The 16,861-nt window shown below is 42.4% G+C and overlaps 1 protein-coding gene across 7 annotated transcripts in view; it reads right to left on the reverse strand.

The window, feature by feature from the left end:
* Nucleotides 1–16,861, reverse strand: part of TMC5 (transmembrane channel like 5) — a 102,590-nt gene that overhangs the window by 61,933 nt on the left and 23,796 nt on the right. For 5 of the 7 annotated variants that reach the window (XM_033962896.1, XM_033962895.1, XM_033962893.1 and 2 more), the window contains 2 exons: nucleotides 4,976–5,120; nucleotides 2,695–2,888 (listed from right to left, as the gene is read on the reverse strand). In XM_033962896.1, the coding sequence (XP_033818787.1) occupies nucleotides 2,695–2,888; nucleotides 4,976–5,049 (268 nt within the window). In that variant the 5' untranslated portion in view covers nucleotides 5,050–5,120. Of the gene's footprint in view, nucleotides 1–2,694; nucleotides 2,889–4,975; nucleotides 5,121–12,845; nucleotides 13,128–16,861 lie in introns of all 7 variants that reach the window. The other 2 variants (XM_033962894.1, XM_033962897.1) reach the window with 2 other exon arrangements.

Consider the following 16,861-nt stretch of genomic DNA (forward strand, 5'->3'; position numbering starts at 1 on the left):
CCAGGGGGGTGGGGGTGGGGGTGGAGGGGGGCAGAGAAGAGGGTGTGAGTGGGGGAGGGGCATCACTACCTCAGGCACCTCTCACCCTCGCTACACTACTGCTGTGTATAATAATAATAACAACTTACTTTATTCTTCTTTACCGCCATAGTCAGATGATTTATAGGCGGTTCACACTGAAGAGAGCTGGACAGTCAGCGAATTACAAAATGCAAATAGTGAAAGTACAACATATTACACAAGAAATAGACAGAAGGAAAATATAAATTTAGTGTGGATTCTGTTTAGGTAATAAATCTGTCAAACAGAACAGTTTTAATTACTCTCCGAAAGGCGCCGTAAGTCAGCCTGGCTCCACTGATGTAGTTACCTAGCCAAGACTGCTGTTTGCTTGCTTGGAACATGATGGACCTGTCCAAAAAAAGGACTTATATTTACAACCGGTGATCCTTGGGTATGCAAATATGTTACAGTTTCTGGTTGACCGTGTGGGGTTGTGTAGCACAAAATGAGGTAGAAGATAGGAAGGAGTTAGTCCCCAGGCCTGCTTGAAACAAATACAAGCAAACTTAAACATTATTCGTGCCTCCATTGGCAACAACCAGTGCAAAAGTCTGTAGTAGGGACTAATATGATTGCTTTTCTTCAATCCAAATATCAAGCGAACTGCCGTGTTCTGTACCATTCTTAATTTTTGTACTAGTTTCTTAGGGATACTCAGATAGATGATATTGCAGTAGTCCAGAATTGATAGAACCAAAGACTGCACCAGTAATCTAAAAGATGAAGGGTCAAAGTATTTTTAATGGTCCTTAATTTCCACAGTGCGCAAAAGCACTTCTTCACCACTATGTTCGTAAGGTCAACCATAGTCAAATATGTGTCTAGTGCGATTCCCAGTATTTTTATAGTTTTAGAAATTGGGTATTCGTGACCATTTAGATGAAGTGATGTTCTGGTAATTTTATCCTTTGGGCCCGTCAGGAAAACTTTTGTCTTTTCTATATTTCATTCCAGTTTGAAGTTGATTGTCCATTGTTCAATTTCAGACATGTGATCTAAAATTTCATTAGTTATGCTATTCAAGGGGATTAAAATAGAAATGTCATCAGCATATATGCAATAGCTTAGGTTTAACTTTTGCAATAGGTGTCCTAAAGATTGTTGAATAGCGTGGGCGATAACGGGGAGCCCTGGGGTACCCCCGATGGGTTTTTCCATGGGCTAGAGTAATTCCCATCACTAGCCACTCGGTATGATCTTTTTGTATGTCTAGTAGCACAACAGAAATGATTAGTAGTAGTATGTTACCACAAGTAGGGTTATTTTATCAGCTGCCTTTATGAAGAGATTCACCCAGGGTGGTACACAGCAAGTATAATCAACACAGAACTTACAATTTTGTTAACTGCATAATAGTAGTAAAAAGGCCAAATCTAAACATACGAATTGAGGGAAATTCAAAATCAGCAAACTGAAACTTAATAATAGGACTACCATAAAACAGAGTCTCAATACATAAGCTGTGATATGGTGCTCACATAACTCAACTTGTGGCAAAATAGCCCAACTTAACAGTTGCCCACATTGAAAACTTCTCTTCATAACTCTCCAGAAGCAGTGGCACCCCCACCCACCATTTTTTCCTCTTCCCACACACTGTAATATAATCTACGATTCGTTTGTATATTCAGTTAACTTCGTCAATTTTTTTGCTTTCATGTGCTTGTTTAATTTGACCTTAAGAATTCAAGGTGATCCCTAAAAATCAATCAAGAAATGCATTAAATTAGTATAATACAAAGGTACTTCCGTGCATACTTTTTGTTTATTGGCATTTATGATAACACAGAACATTAGCTGAAAGACTTCTGCTCTCCTAATCTTGCAAACAGACCCCCCTCTTTAACTAACGCGTAGCGTGGCTTTTAGCACCAGCAGCGGCGCTCACTGCTCTGGTGCTCAAAGAATCCCTATGAGCATCGGAGTAGTTACCGCCACTCCCAGCGCTAAAACCTGTGCTAGGCATTGTAAAAGAGGGCGAGAGTGTGTTTGAACCTTGGAGGGTCCATTTTCCTAAGTTGTTGTACACCACCTTCACGATGTAAACAAAGAGTGGTATAGTGTTGCCTCGTGAATTCACGGTTCACGAACTCGTTCATTCGTGGTCTGCTCCGACAGCCTCTTCCTGTAGTAAAGTCGAGCTACACCAATCAGGAGCTGTATGTCAAAGCAGCTCCTGATTGGTGTAGCCTGACTTTACTACAGGAAGAGGCAGTCGGAGCAGACAGCGAGTGATTTTCTTCATCCACTGGCACTCCAGCTGCCCTCTCCTGCCTCCCCTGCCTTTTGACAGGCGAAAAAACGCATTTGTGGTTTTTCAAAATTCGCGGGGGTTCCTGTAACGGAATCCCAGTGAATTTCAGGAGAGTACTTTATAAGCCTTTTTTAAATATTAAACATTAACACTCTCCTCCCTTTTATGAAGCCATGTGATGCTTTTTTATCGTTGGCCATGTAAGTATTAGCGCCGACGCCCATAGAATTCCTATGATCGTCGGCGCTAATACTGCTGTGGCCCGACGATGAAAAAAGCCTAATGCGGCTTTGTAAAAACAGCCCAAAACCCTTAAAGCGTTGGTTTCTATTTTCTACAAAGCTGTTCTATGAAGAAGTAAAATTTAAATTACATACTGAATCCACCGTTATATGGTTCTCTGTAAGGCGCAGTGTGTTCTGAAGCGTGTTGGATGTTTGTAGAGGCAGGTTGCACTGATGCCATTAATATGGCCTCCGGATAATCCATCCTCCTTTGTCTTACATCACTATAGTTTTCATCAGAGCCATACGGATTCTTAGAGGGGACTGAGAATTTCTCAGATGGTCTACTGCGTCAAACAACAGAATCAGAGAAAAACGTTTCACGAGCAGCAATACATTACCATCCAGTACATTATGTATAACAGTATCAAAACTGACCACCACCAAAGAATATAACATTCACAGGAATTTGATTTCAGAGAGGCTACTTTAAAAGGGTCCCTACAGTATCTCATAAATGTTTTCATACCCTTTTATTGATTTGGATAGCTCTGTATATTTTTCACACTGTGCTCTCCAAAGAAAATGCAATTCAAAATACATTAACGTAGAAGATATTTTCGTTGATCTATGGAACATATTCTATACTTTCAGTGTACAAAGACCAGTATAGAAATATTCAAAAGGAAACCACATTGCATACGTCTTCACACCCCACGACTCAATATTTGATGGAAACTCCTTTTGAAACAATAACAGCCATGAATCATTTATAATAAGCGTTGACCAACTTTGCAGAGCTAGATGGTGCCTAGTTTTCTTGTTAGAATAGCTTATACTCTTGCAAATGACCTGGGGACCAGTCTACAACCACAATAGAGCTCTTATGGCTGCAGGTGGGGGGGGGGGAGAGGCGGGGGGTTTGGTGGGCTCATATTTTCCACCATGAATGCAGTGGTTAGAGTGGCATATGAGCTTGGGTTCACTAGCCCACCCCCCAGACTACTTAAGCCACCTCTGTGCAGCTCTACTAAGCTTTCCTATGCCAGGTGCTGATGTTCCGGAGGCAGGTGTGTATGTTTTTATTACGATTTTTATGGCAGTGTGATGGGGTCAATGATCACTGGGGGAGTGTGTGGGGGTCTGTACTTTGTCCCTGCCCTAGTTCTCTGGTCACTTTGGATACCTTCTGGGCACTTGTACCTGGTTTTAGATCACCTAAGTCACAATGTATAAGTTCTGTCTATGCAGTCTCGTTAAACTTTCGATTATTGCTGCAGGACGACTAAGTTTGGTCGGCCCACATCCCGCCCACCTCCCGCCCTAACCACTCTTCGAAAAACACCCCTTTTCCCTCTGGACACACAGTGGCAGTCAGAGGCCTAAAATGCCTCTAGATACATCTAAAAACCCATTTCAATTATCGGCACTTAGACGACCAGGTTTTTAGATGTATCTAGAGCCATTTTAGGCCTCTGACTGCCACTGTGTGTCCAGAGCTCAAATGGGCATTTTTGGAGGAGTGGTTAGGGCGGGAGGTGGGTAGCAGGTAGGCTGATTTGGGCGGGTTTTTAGACGTATTTCTGTTTCAATTATGAACTGCATAGGTTCTCTGCTCCGCAGAAAACCGAGAACTGATGGCTCCATGAGCTGATGTCGGTAGGATGGCACCGACACGTGGGCAGTATGGGCAGTCTTGAGACCTTCAAAAGATTTAAAGCGACAGTACACTTTTTGTTGCCCATACCGGGATCTGTGGATGACGTCACCCACATATGAGAATACATCACCTGCTTGTCCTGGGATAGAGGATAGTATCTCAGTAATGTTTTACTTTCTTGTTATGGGCCAGTTCTGCTATAGCTCAATAAGTAAAATAAGCATTGAAAACTACAAAGCTTTTTAAAAAATAATAGAACCTGACATAACATAAAAATCCACTGGTGCTGGGCGAGGTATTTGTTGATATATCTTGCATGGTTAAATGCATGTGATATTAACTATCCTATAAACCCCTCGCCCCCCCCCCCCACCTTGCACAAGTTCAGTATCTTCATCAGACCTTGAAACTTTATTCTTGTCTTCTAAAAGACATGCAGAACTTATTCTAAGTTTAATTTTTTTTTTCCTGGGAGCCTAATTTATGTTGCTTAGAAAATAGGTTGATCTCTGTTTACTGGGACTAGGCTTTTGGCACTCCTGGGACATGTGCTCTGGAGCATTCTGGGGACAGACATACAATAAACCCGCAAAATTGTACTGTTTTGATGTTGCCCCCCCCCCCCCTTGTTATATAGCTAATTTGTATATGATGTAAACCACTTAAGATGCCTTGCATGCTATTTGGTGGTATATCAAATGCTAATAAAGACAAGAGAACCTATGTTCACAAATAAATGTTTCTCATTATCTAAAAAGTAAAACTGGACATTACCTTCTGTCAATTTCCAACGTGTCCGAGTAGTGGTACGCGTCATTTTCAAAACCTTCATTGTAATGATATGACATGATGGAAGCAAAGTCTTCTTAAAATACCTTATCTTTGACCAGTGCATTTATTGTTTCAGGAGCTGACAAACCTAAAGACACAAGAAGCACCATATTAAATCAGACAAAAGGTCCAGCAAGCTCCAGCACAAGCACCAAACAGGATCCCAAGGAGAAAATCCAGGGATAATCAGTAGGCGTGTGCATGCAAAAAAAAAATTTTATTTTGTTTTGTTTCCCATGTTTTTGATGAGCTTTCTCATTTCATTCTTTTATTTTGTTTTGTTTCAAGTAATGTTGGCAATAGTGCAACTATTGTGTGATTCAATGATTCAATTTTATTTGATATGCTGCAAATCAAACAAATGTCTAAATGGTTATAATAAAGTATAAAAATAAAAGTACAAAATAAATATAAATACAGTACTTCCCCGAAATTCAAGGGGGTTCCGTTCCAGGAACACCCGCGAATTTCGAAAAACCGAAAATACGGTTTTTCAGCTGATCGAAGGCAGGAGAGGGCAGCTGGGGCGCCGGCAGGTGCTTAAATTGTACTTACGAAGCCAGGCACATTTTCCGACCGCCTCTTCCTGGTACTAATCAGGAGCTGCTTTGATACGCCAGATATCGTGTCATAGTAGCTCCTGATTGGTGTAACCGTGACTTTAGTACCAGGAAGAGGCGGTCGGAAAATACCGCGAATTACTGAATCTGTGATTTGCAAACCGTGATGTCACAGGGCTTTACTGTATACAAGTAACAAATAAAGGAGTAGATATTTAGTTGGTGGCAGTGAGCATTTTTTTTTTAGCTGCCATCAGTGTTATCCCTGACTGTCCCTCCAATAAAAGAACTTTACTATACCAGATACACAATCTTCTCTGCCATAGCTCCCGTACTTTGGAATGCCATGCCGCCTCATTTCCGCCACAAATTTAAAACCAATCTCAAAACCTTTTTGTTCCAAGACACATTCCAAAGCACTAGATAAAATTCATTCTTTCTCCAATCACAGCATACTCTTCATATGAACCGCGTCAACGAGCGACCCCCCTCCCTTCCTTGTTGTTCATTTCCCTTCCCCTCGTACCTTTTTTTTTTACGATGTAATTATTAACCTTCCCCGACCCCTAACTCCTCCTGTATCTAGTTATGTCAATGTCTTCGTTCTGATTTGCTTTTACTCCCCTTCCCACTTATTTTTAAATTTTATATTTTTAGTACAGTGGTACCTCAGAATCCGAATGCCCCAGAACTCGAACAACTTGGAATCCAAACTTTTTTTTTTTTAATTAAATTTTGCCCCGAAATCCGAACGTACGAGAACTGTAAGCGTTGCTTCAGCCCAAAGCTTCCCCTCTGACACAGCTTCCTGTTTCCACCTGGGAAGGAAGCTTTGGGTTAAGCACCGCTTGCAGTTGCCGTTGCCGTTCTTGCTGCCTATGCCAGCGGGGGCCCGATTTTGCTGAGTTTGTGGGGCCAAGGAACGGATTAATCCAGTTTCTATTATTGTCAATGGGAAAAATTGTCTTGGAACTCAAACGGGGTTCTGGAACGGATTAAGTTCGGATTCCAAGATACCACTGTATTGTAAACCGACCAGATACATGTAGCTGGTCAGTATATCAAATTATTAATAAACTTGAATATTCAAGGCTGGGCCATGTCTGAGCATCTCTTATGTGGTTCACTGCCTTAGGCAGTTAAGTCCTAAATATCACACGTAACCACATAAGAGATAGTCTGAGGTTGTGGGTTCAATCCCCACGCCGCTCCTTGTGACCCTGGGCAAATCACTTAACACTCCATTGCCCCAGGCACCGTAGTTAGATTAAAGAGCCTGCCGGAACAGACAGGGAGACATACTTAAGAGTACCTGAATATAAACTGCTTTGAATAGAAGCGGTATATAAATTTTTTAAAAAGTCCAGCAACCACTGGTCTAAATAACACTGCATAAAAAAAATGTATTTTATACGGTCTAATTTGCTTTCTTAATTTAGGCGGTTAAGTGTAGACTATCAGCAAATTGAATGAACTACACTGGTTACCAGTTTACTGGCACATTAGATTTAAAGTGCTTGTCTTGATTTTTAAGGCATTAAAAGCTTCATGCTTTTAAATGTTCTCCCGGTGGTGGTGGATGACATCAGATGCCGCTGCCAAAACTCTAATCTCTCACAGGGGGGATCCTTGGGAAAACAATCTCCTCCACCAGGTCTCGGGCACATCCTGCTTTTAAATGTTCTCCCGGCAGTGGCGGATGATGTCAGACGCCACTGCCAATGCTCCAATCTTTCACTGGAGGATCCAAGTGAAAGTAACATCCTCCACCAGGCTTCGGGCGCTTCCCGCTTTTAAATGTTTTCCCGGTGGCGGCAGATGACATCAGACACTACCGCCAAAGCTCCAATCTCTCACCGAGGGGAATCCGAGGGAAAGCAGTCTCCTCCCTGCACAAGCCAGGAACCTCAAACTTTAAAACTTAGAAGTTGGTTTTTGTGTCTTCCTGATATTAGTTTTGCCCTTTTCTTTCCTCATAATTCTTCATCTTTTGGGTTTTTGGGGTTTTTTTTTGCATTTCCCTTGCGTTTGGTTCAATTTGGTCAATTTTTCATTTTTTGGCCTTTGGGCCACTTCAAAGGCCTTTTTCACACCAGGGAGCATTGACGTTTCTCAGTATACATTTTACTCAAGTTCTCTGGGCCATAGAGCTCTTGACTTCATGTCAGCCATTTTTCCCTCTGCATCAAAGAAAGTGCTGAACAGCTTCAAGAAATATACTTCATGTGATCAGACCATTTCAGTTCTACTCCCCATAACTGATGTGTTTAGTGTCTAAGTCCTGACAATCAGGACATTCGCTGTGCCCTCTGTCTCCATATACAAAAGAGGCCACTGAAAGCCCGATAACTCCAGTGTGAAAACATTTTGGTTGGACATCGACATTGAGTATGGCAGGAGATTCAGGACCTGATGCACAGCCTGCATTGACACCGGTATCGGTACAGACTCTACGGTACCAACATCAAATAGACAGCATTGACCACTTGACTCTCTTCAGAGCAGGACTCAACATGATCTTCCTCTATGCTTCATCCCCTGGGGAAGGCCTCATATAAGTAAGCTAAGAAGCACAAACATTCCTCCCCTTCTCGGCATGGCAGTGTCATTACAGATGTCCATCTCCTTAACATATAGTATATATTGACACACCATGGACCACTCTCCATCGCTGGAGATCATATCTCTTCCCAGGCGTGCCTCAACATTGAGGTCCCCCACATCCGGACTACAAGCACCTCAGACTGCTTCCATAGCAATGTCTCTTCTGGTGTAGATGCCAAATCATCAGGAGGAGATCCAGGCTATGCTCAAACAAGAGCTTTCGGTGCTACTTTAGATGCAGCCTACACAGGCTTTAAAGGCATCCAACTTGCCTCAGCCCAGCCCAAGGACACATCGAGGCATTGATCGAGAATGAGATCACACAGCCAGAGATGGATTAACACTATATTGGACCCTAGGCAAACATATATTTATGGGCCCCCTATCAAGGGCCCCTCTCTCCCACCATTGTTTTACCTCTCCAGAAGTAGCAGATAAAAGTGCAGAGCCTAGATGTAGGTATGATAGCAGTAAAGTTTGTGAGTGAGCATAGGGGGACTATGCATGCACATATGTTGAAAAGAAAAGTTAACAGGGGGCGCTGGTGAGCAGCCAAGTTACCCAGTTCAAGAGGGAAATTCAGTCCTGGATTCCTGCAATCCTGTCCTGGTGCATTATGGAATCTGAAGACTACAAACTGGTGGTATCAAAGAGTACAAACAGAACACTGAACTGGGACATAAGTTCAAAACCAGGACTGAGAAAAGGTCTCCCTCTTTGAGCTGGGTAACTTGGCAGCTCTGTGGCAGTGAGCTGAGAATCAGGGAAGCTCTCTCTAACTCTCCCCCCTTTCATACACACCCTCCTCTACAGTCTTCAAAGCAGAAACAACAACTGAAACAGTCCGGCTCTTCCCCTACCTGTGCCGAGTCCTTCATAGGAAGTTTATAACAGAGGTAGGTGGGATGCAGCACCAGAAAAAAGCCCCAACGGAGCTGGGTAGAGGCAGAGGTAGTCTTTTTCAGCTGTTGTATCTGCCGGTGACACAGGGCTGGTTCGGTTTTGAAGACCGCAGGGGAGGGGGCACAAATATAGAAGAATGCCGGCATGGTGGGAAGTGAGGAAGGACTTATGTCACAGGTGGCCCTGGGCATTTTGCCAGGCTCATTCAAATAATAATAATAATAATAACTTTATTCTTCTATACCGCCACAATCTGCGACTTCTAGGCGGTTTACAATCAAGAGTGCTGGACATTCAGCGAAATACAATAAGTAGATATTCAGAGGAAATACAGAGATCAGAGACCTGAGGAGGCAATAGTATAGAAATACAATTTGCTGAGCGAAAATGTAATATGTACATTTTAGTAGGTAATGTCCGACAGGACCTGTTGGGGATAAATAGCAACGTAAAGTTACGATAAGATGAAGATAACAGATTATATTTATAACAGTGCTGTAAGTTCAGGTGTAATAGGGAGGGGGGAGGAAGAGAGAGCGTGGGTCAATTGTTTAGGAACAGGTATTTCTGGAACAGGTAGCTACACCCATCAAAAGAAGGTAAGGAGAAATTTCTCCATTCCTGTAGCACTTGAAAATACCAGATTACACACCATCTAGAGAGCGATCCATCGAACTAGTTAAATGGAATCTATTTTTAAGTGACAAATGTTTAAAATTATAAAATAGGACTTAAACCAGGTTGTTCCACAGTAACTAACGACATGTGTTGTATTACTGTCCACTGAAGTCATTATTTTTCTGTCCTAACAGTTAATCAAAATGGTTTATGGAAGGCAGCCAAAAACTAGGAAATTCTCCAACAGCATTGTAGCTGGCCTTTATACACCTGTTTACTTAGCATTTTTCTATGGGCCAGCTGTAGATAGTCTTGTTGACAATGTTTGTTAAGACTTCTGAAGCAGATACTGTATTGATTTCTTTTTTTTAGTTCAAATCTGTTTATTGGAATTATAGGTCAGTGAGCAACAATACAGAAAAAGAAAACAATACTTATACATACATGTTTAACTCTGCGTCAGCAATGAGCAAATACAGCATAGCTAATATGAAGCATCAACGAGGGAAATGCAATTTTCTAAGCTCAACATAGCTATACAATAAACATAGCTTCAAGTAGGGATAAGGTGTGCTATAGAATTACCATATTTATGATTCAAGAGAAACAGAATTAAATGCCTACATAAACAGTAATATATCAGTCACCATCAAAGATAGGCTAATCTTAAAGTAGTGATCAGCTTTGTACCGTATTAATGTCATGAGAACACACATGAAACTAACAGTTACAGTAATTTCTTACAGGTTCCCACAGCTTATTAAATTTCCTAGTGGACTCCAATTTTTCTGCAAATACCCTTTCGTTTTTAAAAGACATGCACACCGAATTCCACCACATGTTTGAGTTGACCTTAGAGAGGTCTTTCCACGACAATAGTACATTCTTAATTGCTATGTATAAAAGGATACGGCGCAGTTTAGCTTTATGGTCATCCCTAACCGTTTGGATGTTATGGCATGCAAAGCAACATCCTAGCTCTAGTTTTTGCTTCTTATCCACTCACCAAATTATTTAAGATTACCTGGTTACTGTATATACTCAAATATAAAGCTAGATTTTGGGGTCAAAAAAATGGCCCAAAATTGGGAGTCTCAGTTTATATTCAAATCCTCCCCCTCAGAACCCATCGCAGGCCCTATGTTGTCTCACTACTTTAAATGGCTGACGCAAGTTTATTTATATATTTGAAATGATTAACTGCCCTCTCAGACCCATTACAGGTCTCTCCCTGGGCTTACCTTAAGCCCTGCTGGTCTAGTGGTAAGTGATCCTCCTATGCTCCTCTCCTGTACAGTCTCACTACTCAAAATGGCCGACACAAGTTTATTTACATAGATTTATTAACCGCCTTTTCATGAAGAGATTCACCCAAAGTGGTTTACAATATTGAATAGTAATCAGGTACAGTACTCCCACCGAAATTCGCAGGGGTTCCGTTCCAGGAACCCCCGTGAATTTAAAAAAAGAATGGAACCCCCGCGAATTTTAAAAAAACGCAAATGCAGTTTTTCGCCTGTCAAAAGGCGGGGGAGGCAGGAGAGGGCAGCTGGAGAGGCAGGAGAGGGCAGCTAGAGAGCTAGTGGGTGAAGAAAATCATTTGCAGTCTGCTCCGACCGCCTCTTCCTGTAGTAAAGTCGGGCTACACCACTCAGGAGCTGCTTTGATACGCAGGTCCCGATTGGTGTAGCCCGACTATACTACAGGAAGAGGTGGTCGGAGCAGACTGCAAATGAGCGAGTCCGCGATTCGTGAATTCGGGGGTGGGAGGGGGAACACTGTACTCTTAAGTATTCTCTCTCTGTCCTGGCAGGCTCACAATCTAACTGAGGTACCTGGGGCAATGAAGTGTTGATGACTCGCCCAGAATCATAAGCAGCATGCTGGGATTGAACTCACAATCTCAGGGTGCTCAGGCAGCAACTCTAACTACTAGGCCACCCCTTCCAATCCACAGTACCCTCACGAGACTTCTGTGAGTTCGGTTTCTAGTCAAATTGATCTTTGTCCCTCCTTTTTTGGGTGAAAAAGGTTACCTCGGTTTATATTTGGATGGGTTTATATTCGAGCATAGACAGTACTATTCAATGTATTGTAAACCGCTTCAGGTGAATCTCTTCATGAAAAAGCCAACTAACTAAATAAATAGAATCAAGCTTAGCATCCTTACATGTGATCTAAGAGGATGGCGACAATATCATTAGGGACTTCACCTTGAAAAGCAGTTATGCGAAACATGTTGGTGCTATCTGTCCCCGATTCCGACCACATTAAAAAAGCTAAGTACCAGCAATAATTGTTTAAAACTGATGAAATTTACTAGTACGTTTAAATTTAAAAGTAACGCTTAACGTAATGAAATATTAAATAAAAATGAATGTATAATGATCCCATGACGACAGAACCGCATAAAGCTCTGTGTAATGAAAACTTATTGAACACAGAGTGGTGTATTTGAGGATCAAAGAAAAGGAAGAGTGATACTGCTGGGGCATATTTGAATTTAATATCCACTCTATGGTATAATTGCGGTAAGTTGTGCATGAATTCAGCATATTCTTGAACAGTACGTCTAACTTTTAGGAACACCCATGCTCCACCCCTGGCCACACCTCTTTTTGAGATCTGCACACTATAATTTACACATACCACATGCTTAGCAAGGTGTATGCATAACTTCTAATTAGTGGCAATTATTGTTCATTATTAGGTGTTAAGTACCAATTATTGGCTCTGATTAGTTTGTTAAAGAATTAAATTTCATATGCAAATTTGTGCTGCACACAGATTTGTGTGTGTGCAACTTGGGTTGCACAATACAGAATCTGGGCCCGAGGGCCTAACTTCTCTTTCGTGCAACTCCAAAGGGAAGGACATCAGCAAGTCATAAGAGCTTCCAGGATTTAGGCATAAAGTTACAGAATACTTCCATTTCTGTGCCTAAATGGCAGTAGTGAGGTATGAGCATTAAGCCACACTTCTCAACAAGTCTCCAAAAAAATAATTAAAATCCTTCCCTTAACTTTCTTTACCACATTATGGGCTAGATTCACAGAGCAAACCAATCGTGTACCGATCGGTTTGCGACCCCTTTGCGACCAGATTTCCCTCGGGCCCCATTCACTAACCTCTCCAGCGATCCGCTTCGAATCTGTGCATGCAAATGAGGAGAAACGCATACAAAGTAGGCAGGGACGCGATTCACAACACAAATTTGGGACACCGATTGGGCTGGCCGATCAAGAATAGAAGCGACTGCTTAGGACCAGTTGCACAGGTCTCTGCCGACTCTCCTGCTCCATTGCCCTGCTCTCTGCCCCGATCTTGCTGTGTAGGAAGAGGTTTCAGGCACCGGGGGAATCGTGCGGCTCCTGTCCCTCTCTGCCCTGAGCTCTGCTTTGAAGCTGATTCTAACCAATAGGGAAACAAAGAGAAGGCAGTTAGTATGACTCTCTTTGCTGCCTTCCCTGCAGTGAGAGCCCGCGGGTTTAAAGCGGGGCTGCACGCTGCAGTGCAGCCCCTCTTTAAACCCGCGGGCTTGCACTGCAGGGAAGGCGGCAGAGAGCAGGAGAGTCTGGGCAGCAAGAGCAGGGTTTGGGGAGAGCAGGAGAGTCGGTGCACGTGAAGCCTAATCTCTTAAGTTCCCAGCTCCTGAAAAAAAAAAAAAAAATCTATGCTGGGCCCAGATGTCCAGCACATGCTCAGACCATCTACATATTGTCTGCGCATGCGTTGGGATTGCTATTGAGCGATCCGGGCAGGCAGATGGGGGCGTTCCTCCAATTGCCCCCATCTGCATATTGGGGTTTCGAGAATTCATCAGACCTGCCCGGATCGGGCAGGTTCATGAATCTAGCCCTATGTTTTCCACTTTTCCAAGCAAGAAAGTACTTTAACAGGTATGTATGTTTGTTTATTTCTCATCCGCTCTTATCCAGAGTGAGTTACATATTAACATACAAAATAAGATTTACATTTATCGTACAAAACACTTCAGAAACACACTACACTTCCCCCTACGAATCTGCGGTTTCAGCATCCACGGATTCGGTTATTCACAGTTTTAAACCCAAAAAAACATTTTAATTTTTTGGGATATTTTAAGCCCTGTAAGCCCCCCCCCCCCTTTAAGCGTTACCTGGTGGTCTAGCGGGTTTTCGGGGCAGGAGCAATCTTCCCACGTTCCTGCCCCATGCAGATCGCTCACAGGAAATGGCTCGAGAGACTACAGGAGCTCAAAGCAGCCATTTCCTGTGTCAAGCTGTGTCAAGATGACTGGTGTCTTCTGTTTCCATGTCACCCTTTCTGTCAGTGCTTGAGCCAATCATTAACAGAAAGAGTGATATTGTACACTGAACTATGGTTTATAATTGTATGCCAGTGGAGTTATTAATGTACATTTCACAGTAGAACTGGTATGCTGAGCTGGCTCTACCGTGAACCTTTGTGCATTGGATGCATACAGCAGTTTCCTTGCTTTTTTCTCTAAGGGACAAATGTAATCCAAAAAACGTCTGGATGTCTGAAAAAGAGCAATCAGATTCATGCATAGGAAAATAAAGGAGCTAATTAATTCATGGGCTTGGAGCACAGCAGGCCTCAACTGCTTCATTATCAATACATATAATAGTTTTTTCTTATGTACTGCCTTCCCAAACAACTGTTAATGACGACAGCCTCACTTTTGGCCTCAGATCTGGTGAATTAAGCTCAAATTAAGGATTTCTTGGAAACCTGACCTCTAAAGAGCAAACCATTTTCTTTCTGAGGGATTTCTGCTATGACAAACAAGGAAATAAGTATGTCCTTATTAATCTTTCTCCAGAAGAGAATGAAAGACTGCTCTGACACCATTATATTTGTTTCTATGGAGATTAATCATTTGCAAAAGCCTTGATTATTTTCCCCAATTGTTTCCTTATTGATTTAAAGGGACATGCTCCAAGCCAGAAAGTCACTTAAGAACTTTTTCCAATCAGGAAACAAGCTCCCTAATGTCCCAGATACACTGCAACATATTAGCAGACTTTCACACTGATAAAATCTAGGTTTTTAAAAATCACTTATGGAGCCCTGGGCAAACTGTTGTGGATGGGCTCCCGAGTCCCGACCATTTCCAAAATCCTATTCTCCCCTCTTCAAGTCTCTCTTTCCCCAGTTTCCATTCCCTCCTCTACACCTTAGATTGCACTCCCTCCCTTCCATCCTCAGGGTCAGTTTATTTTGATATACTACAGAATCAAAATAAAGGGGGGTGGGGGGATTCTATAAATGGTGCTCAAAAATTAGCATTAAGCAGTATTCTATAGAGGGCGCTCCGATATGGATGCTCTTCATAGAATAGCGCTTAGAACCAATTCTTGCACCTAAACTTGAGCGCTGGTATTTACACCAGCTGATACCTGGTATAAAAAATACCAGTGCTCAACTCATCAATAAAATAAAATCAGTGTCATTCAAAATAACATAAAAAATTCAATGACCCATATCAGGTTCACAAAAACTGGAAAGGGATCAAAATTCAAATACATATGTACAGTGTTCCCCTGCGAATTCACGGTTCGCGGACTCAATCATTCGTGGTCTGCTCCGAACGCCTCTTCCTGTAGTAAAGTCGGGCTACACCAATCAGGAGCTGCATGTCAAAGCCCAACTTTACTACAGGAAGAGGCGGTCGGAGCAGACCAGGAGTGATTTTCTTCACCTGCTGGTGCTCCAGCTGCCCTCTCCTGTCTCCCCTGCCTTTTCACAGGTGAAAAACCGCATTCGCGTTTTTTTTAAATTCGTGGGGGTTCCTAAACGGAACCCCCGTGAATTTCAGGGAGTACTGTACAGTATAATATAAGGAGAATCCCTCAGATATAGTGAACTCACCATTGCAATGGTACAATGTGCTTAAATGCCATTAAGTAGGTGAATATAGGATTGCCCTATGAAATACATGCAAATATAGTTTATTTTTCATAGGGCAATCCAATATTCACCTACTTAATGGCATTTAAGCACATTATGCCATTGCAATGGTGAGTTCTCTATATCTGAGGGATTCCCCTTACATTATACTGTGTATACGTATTTGGGGTTTTATCCTTTTCCAGTTTTTCTGAACCTGATATGTGTCAATATGGATCAATGAATTAAGTTATTTTGGATGACTACTAGTATTCTGGGTTTTTAAAAAAATATATATTTTGATTTGGTGATTACCAGTGGGTTTGTTTGTTTGGTTTTTTTTGGGGGGGGGGTTGCTTGTATATTAGTGCTCAACTCATGGTATTTTGGCACTTAAATTATGCTATTCTATAAAACTGTGCAAACATTTTCAGAATGCCCCGCTCGGGGCTGGCACATGACAGTGGACAAACATGGGCCTGTGCTTAAAGGCTATGTGCTAGAGCTGAGTCTGATTGAAACTGTGCTGCAGGTCCAGGAATAGTTAGGGAAGCAGGCACAAAGAAGAGTGAGAGAGACTGAACATGAAACCCAGGGTGGGGGTACGGAAGGGACGAGGAGAGAAGATGCTGAATGGGGGAAGTGGTATGCTGGCCACTTGGGGGAAGGTAGGAAGGAGAGGAGGGTAGAGATGGGAAAATGAGGATGCTGACGAAAGAAGAGTAGGGGAGGGAAGGAGAGATCCTGAACTATAGAGGGATTAGAAAAGGGAAGGGAAGGAAAAGAGTGATTCTGGTCTATGGGGGCGATTAGAGCTTTGAGCTGCACAAGAAGTTTGGGTCACATAGCCGAAGGTTCATTTAGGGTGTAAGATACCCTTGGGCAAGCCCTGACCATCCCAGTTCACTTTTAGCACAAATGAATCCCTGCTTAATGCTATCATTCCATCAGGATATTATGCTGCAACCTACCACAGCTATGAAAGCTTTATATAAATGGCAAAAGCACACACTGGCAAGGATCATTTCTTAAATATTTAAGAACATAAGAAGTTGCCTCCGCTGGGTCAGACCAGAGGTCCATCTCACCCAGCAGTCCGCTCCCGCAGCGGCCCATCAGGTCCATGACCTGTATGGTGATCCTTGTCTAAAACCCTTTAATCCCCTTTATCCTTCTATCTATACCCTTTCATAATCCTATCCCTACCTCTATCTGTATCCCTCAATCCCTATGTCCTTCAGGAATTTATCCA

This window comes from Geotrypetes seraphini, chromosome 11, assembly GCF_902459505.1.
Source record: "Geotrypetes seraphini chromosome 11, aGeoSer1.1, whole genome shotgun sequence".
In the NCBI taxonomy this organism is placed as follows: Eukaryota; Metazoa; Chordata; class Amphibia; order Gymnophiona; family Dermophiidae; genus Geotrypetes; species Geotrypetes seraphini.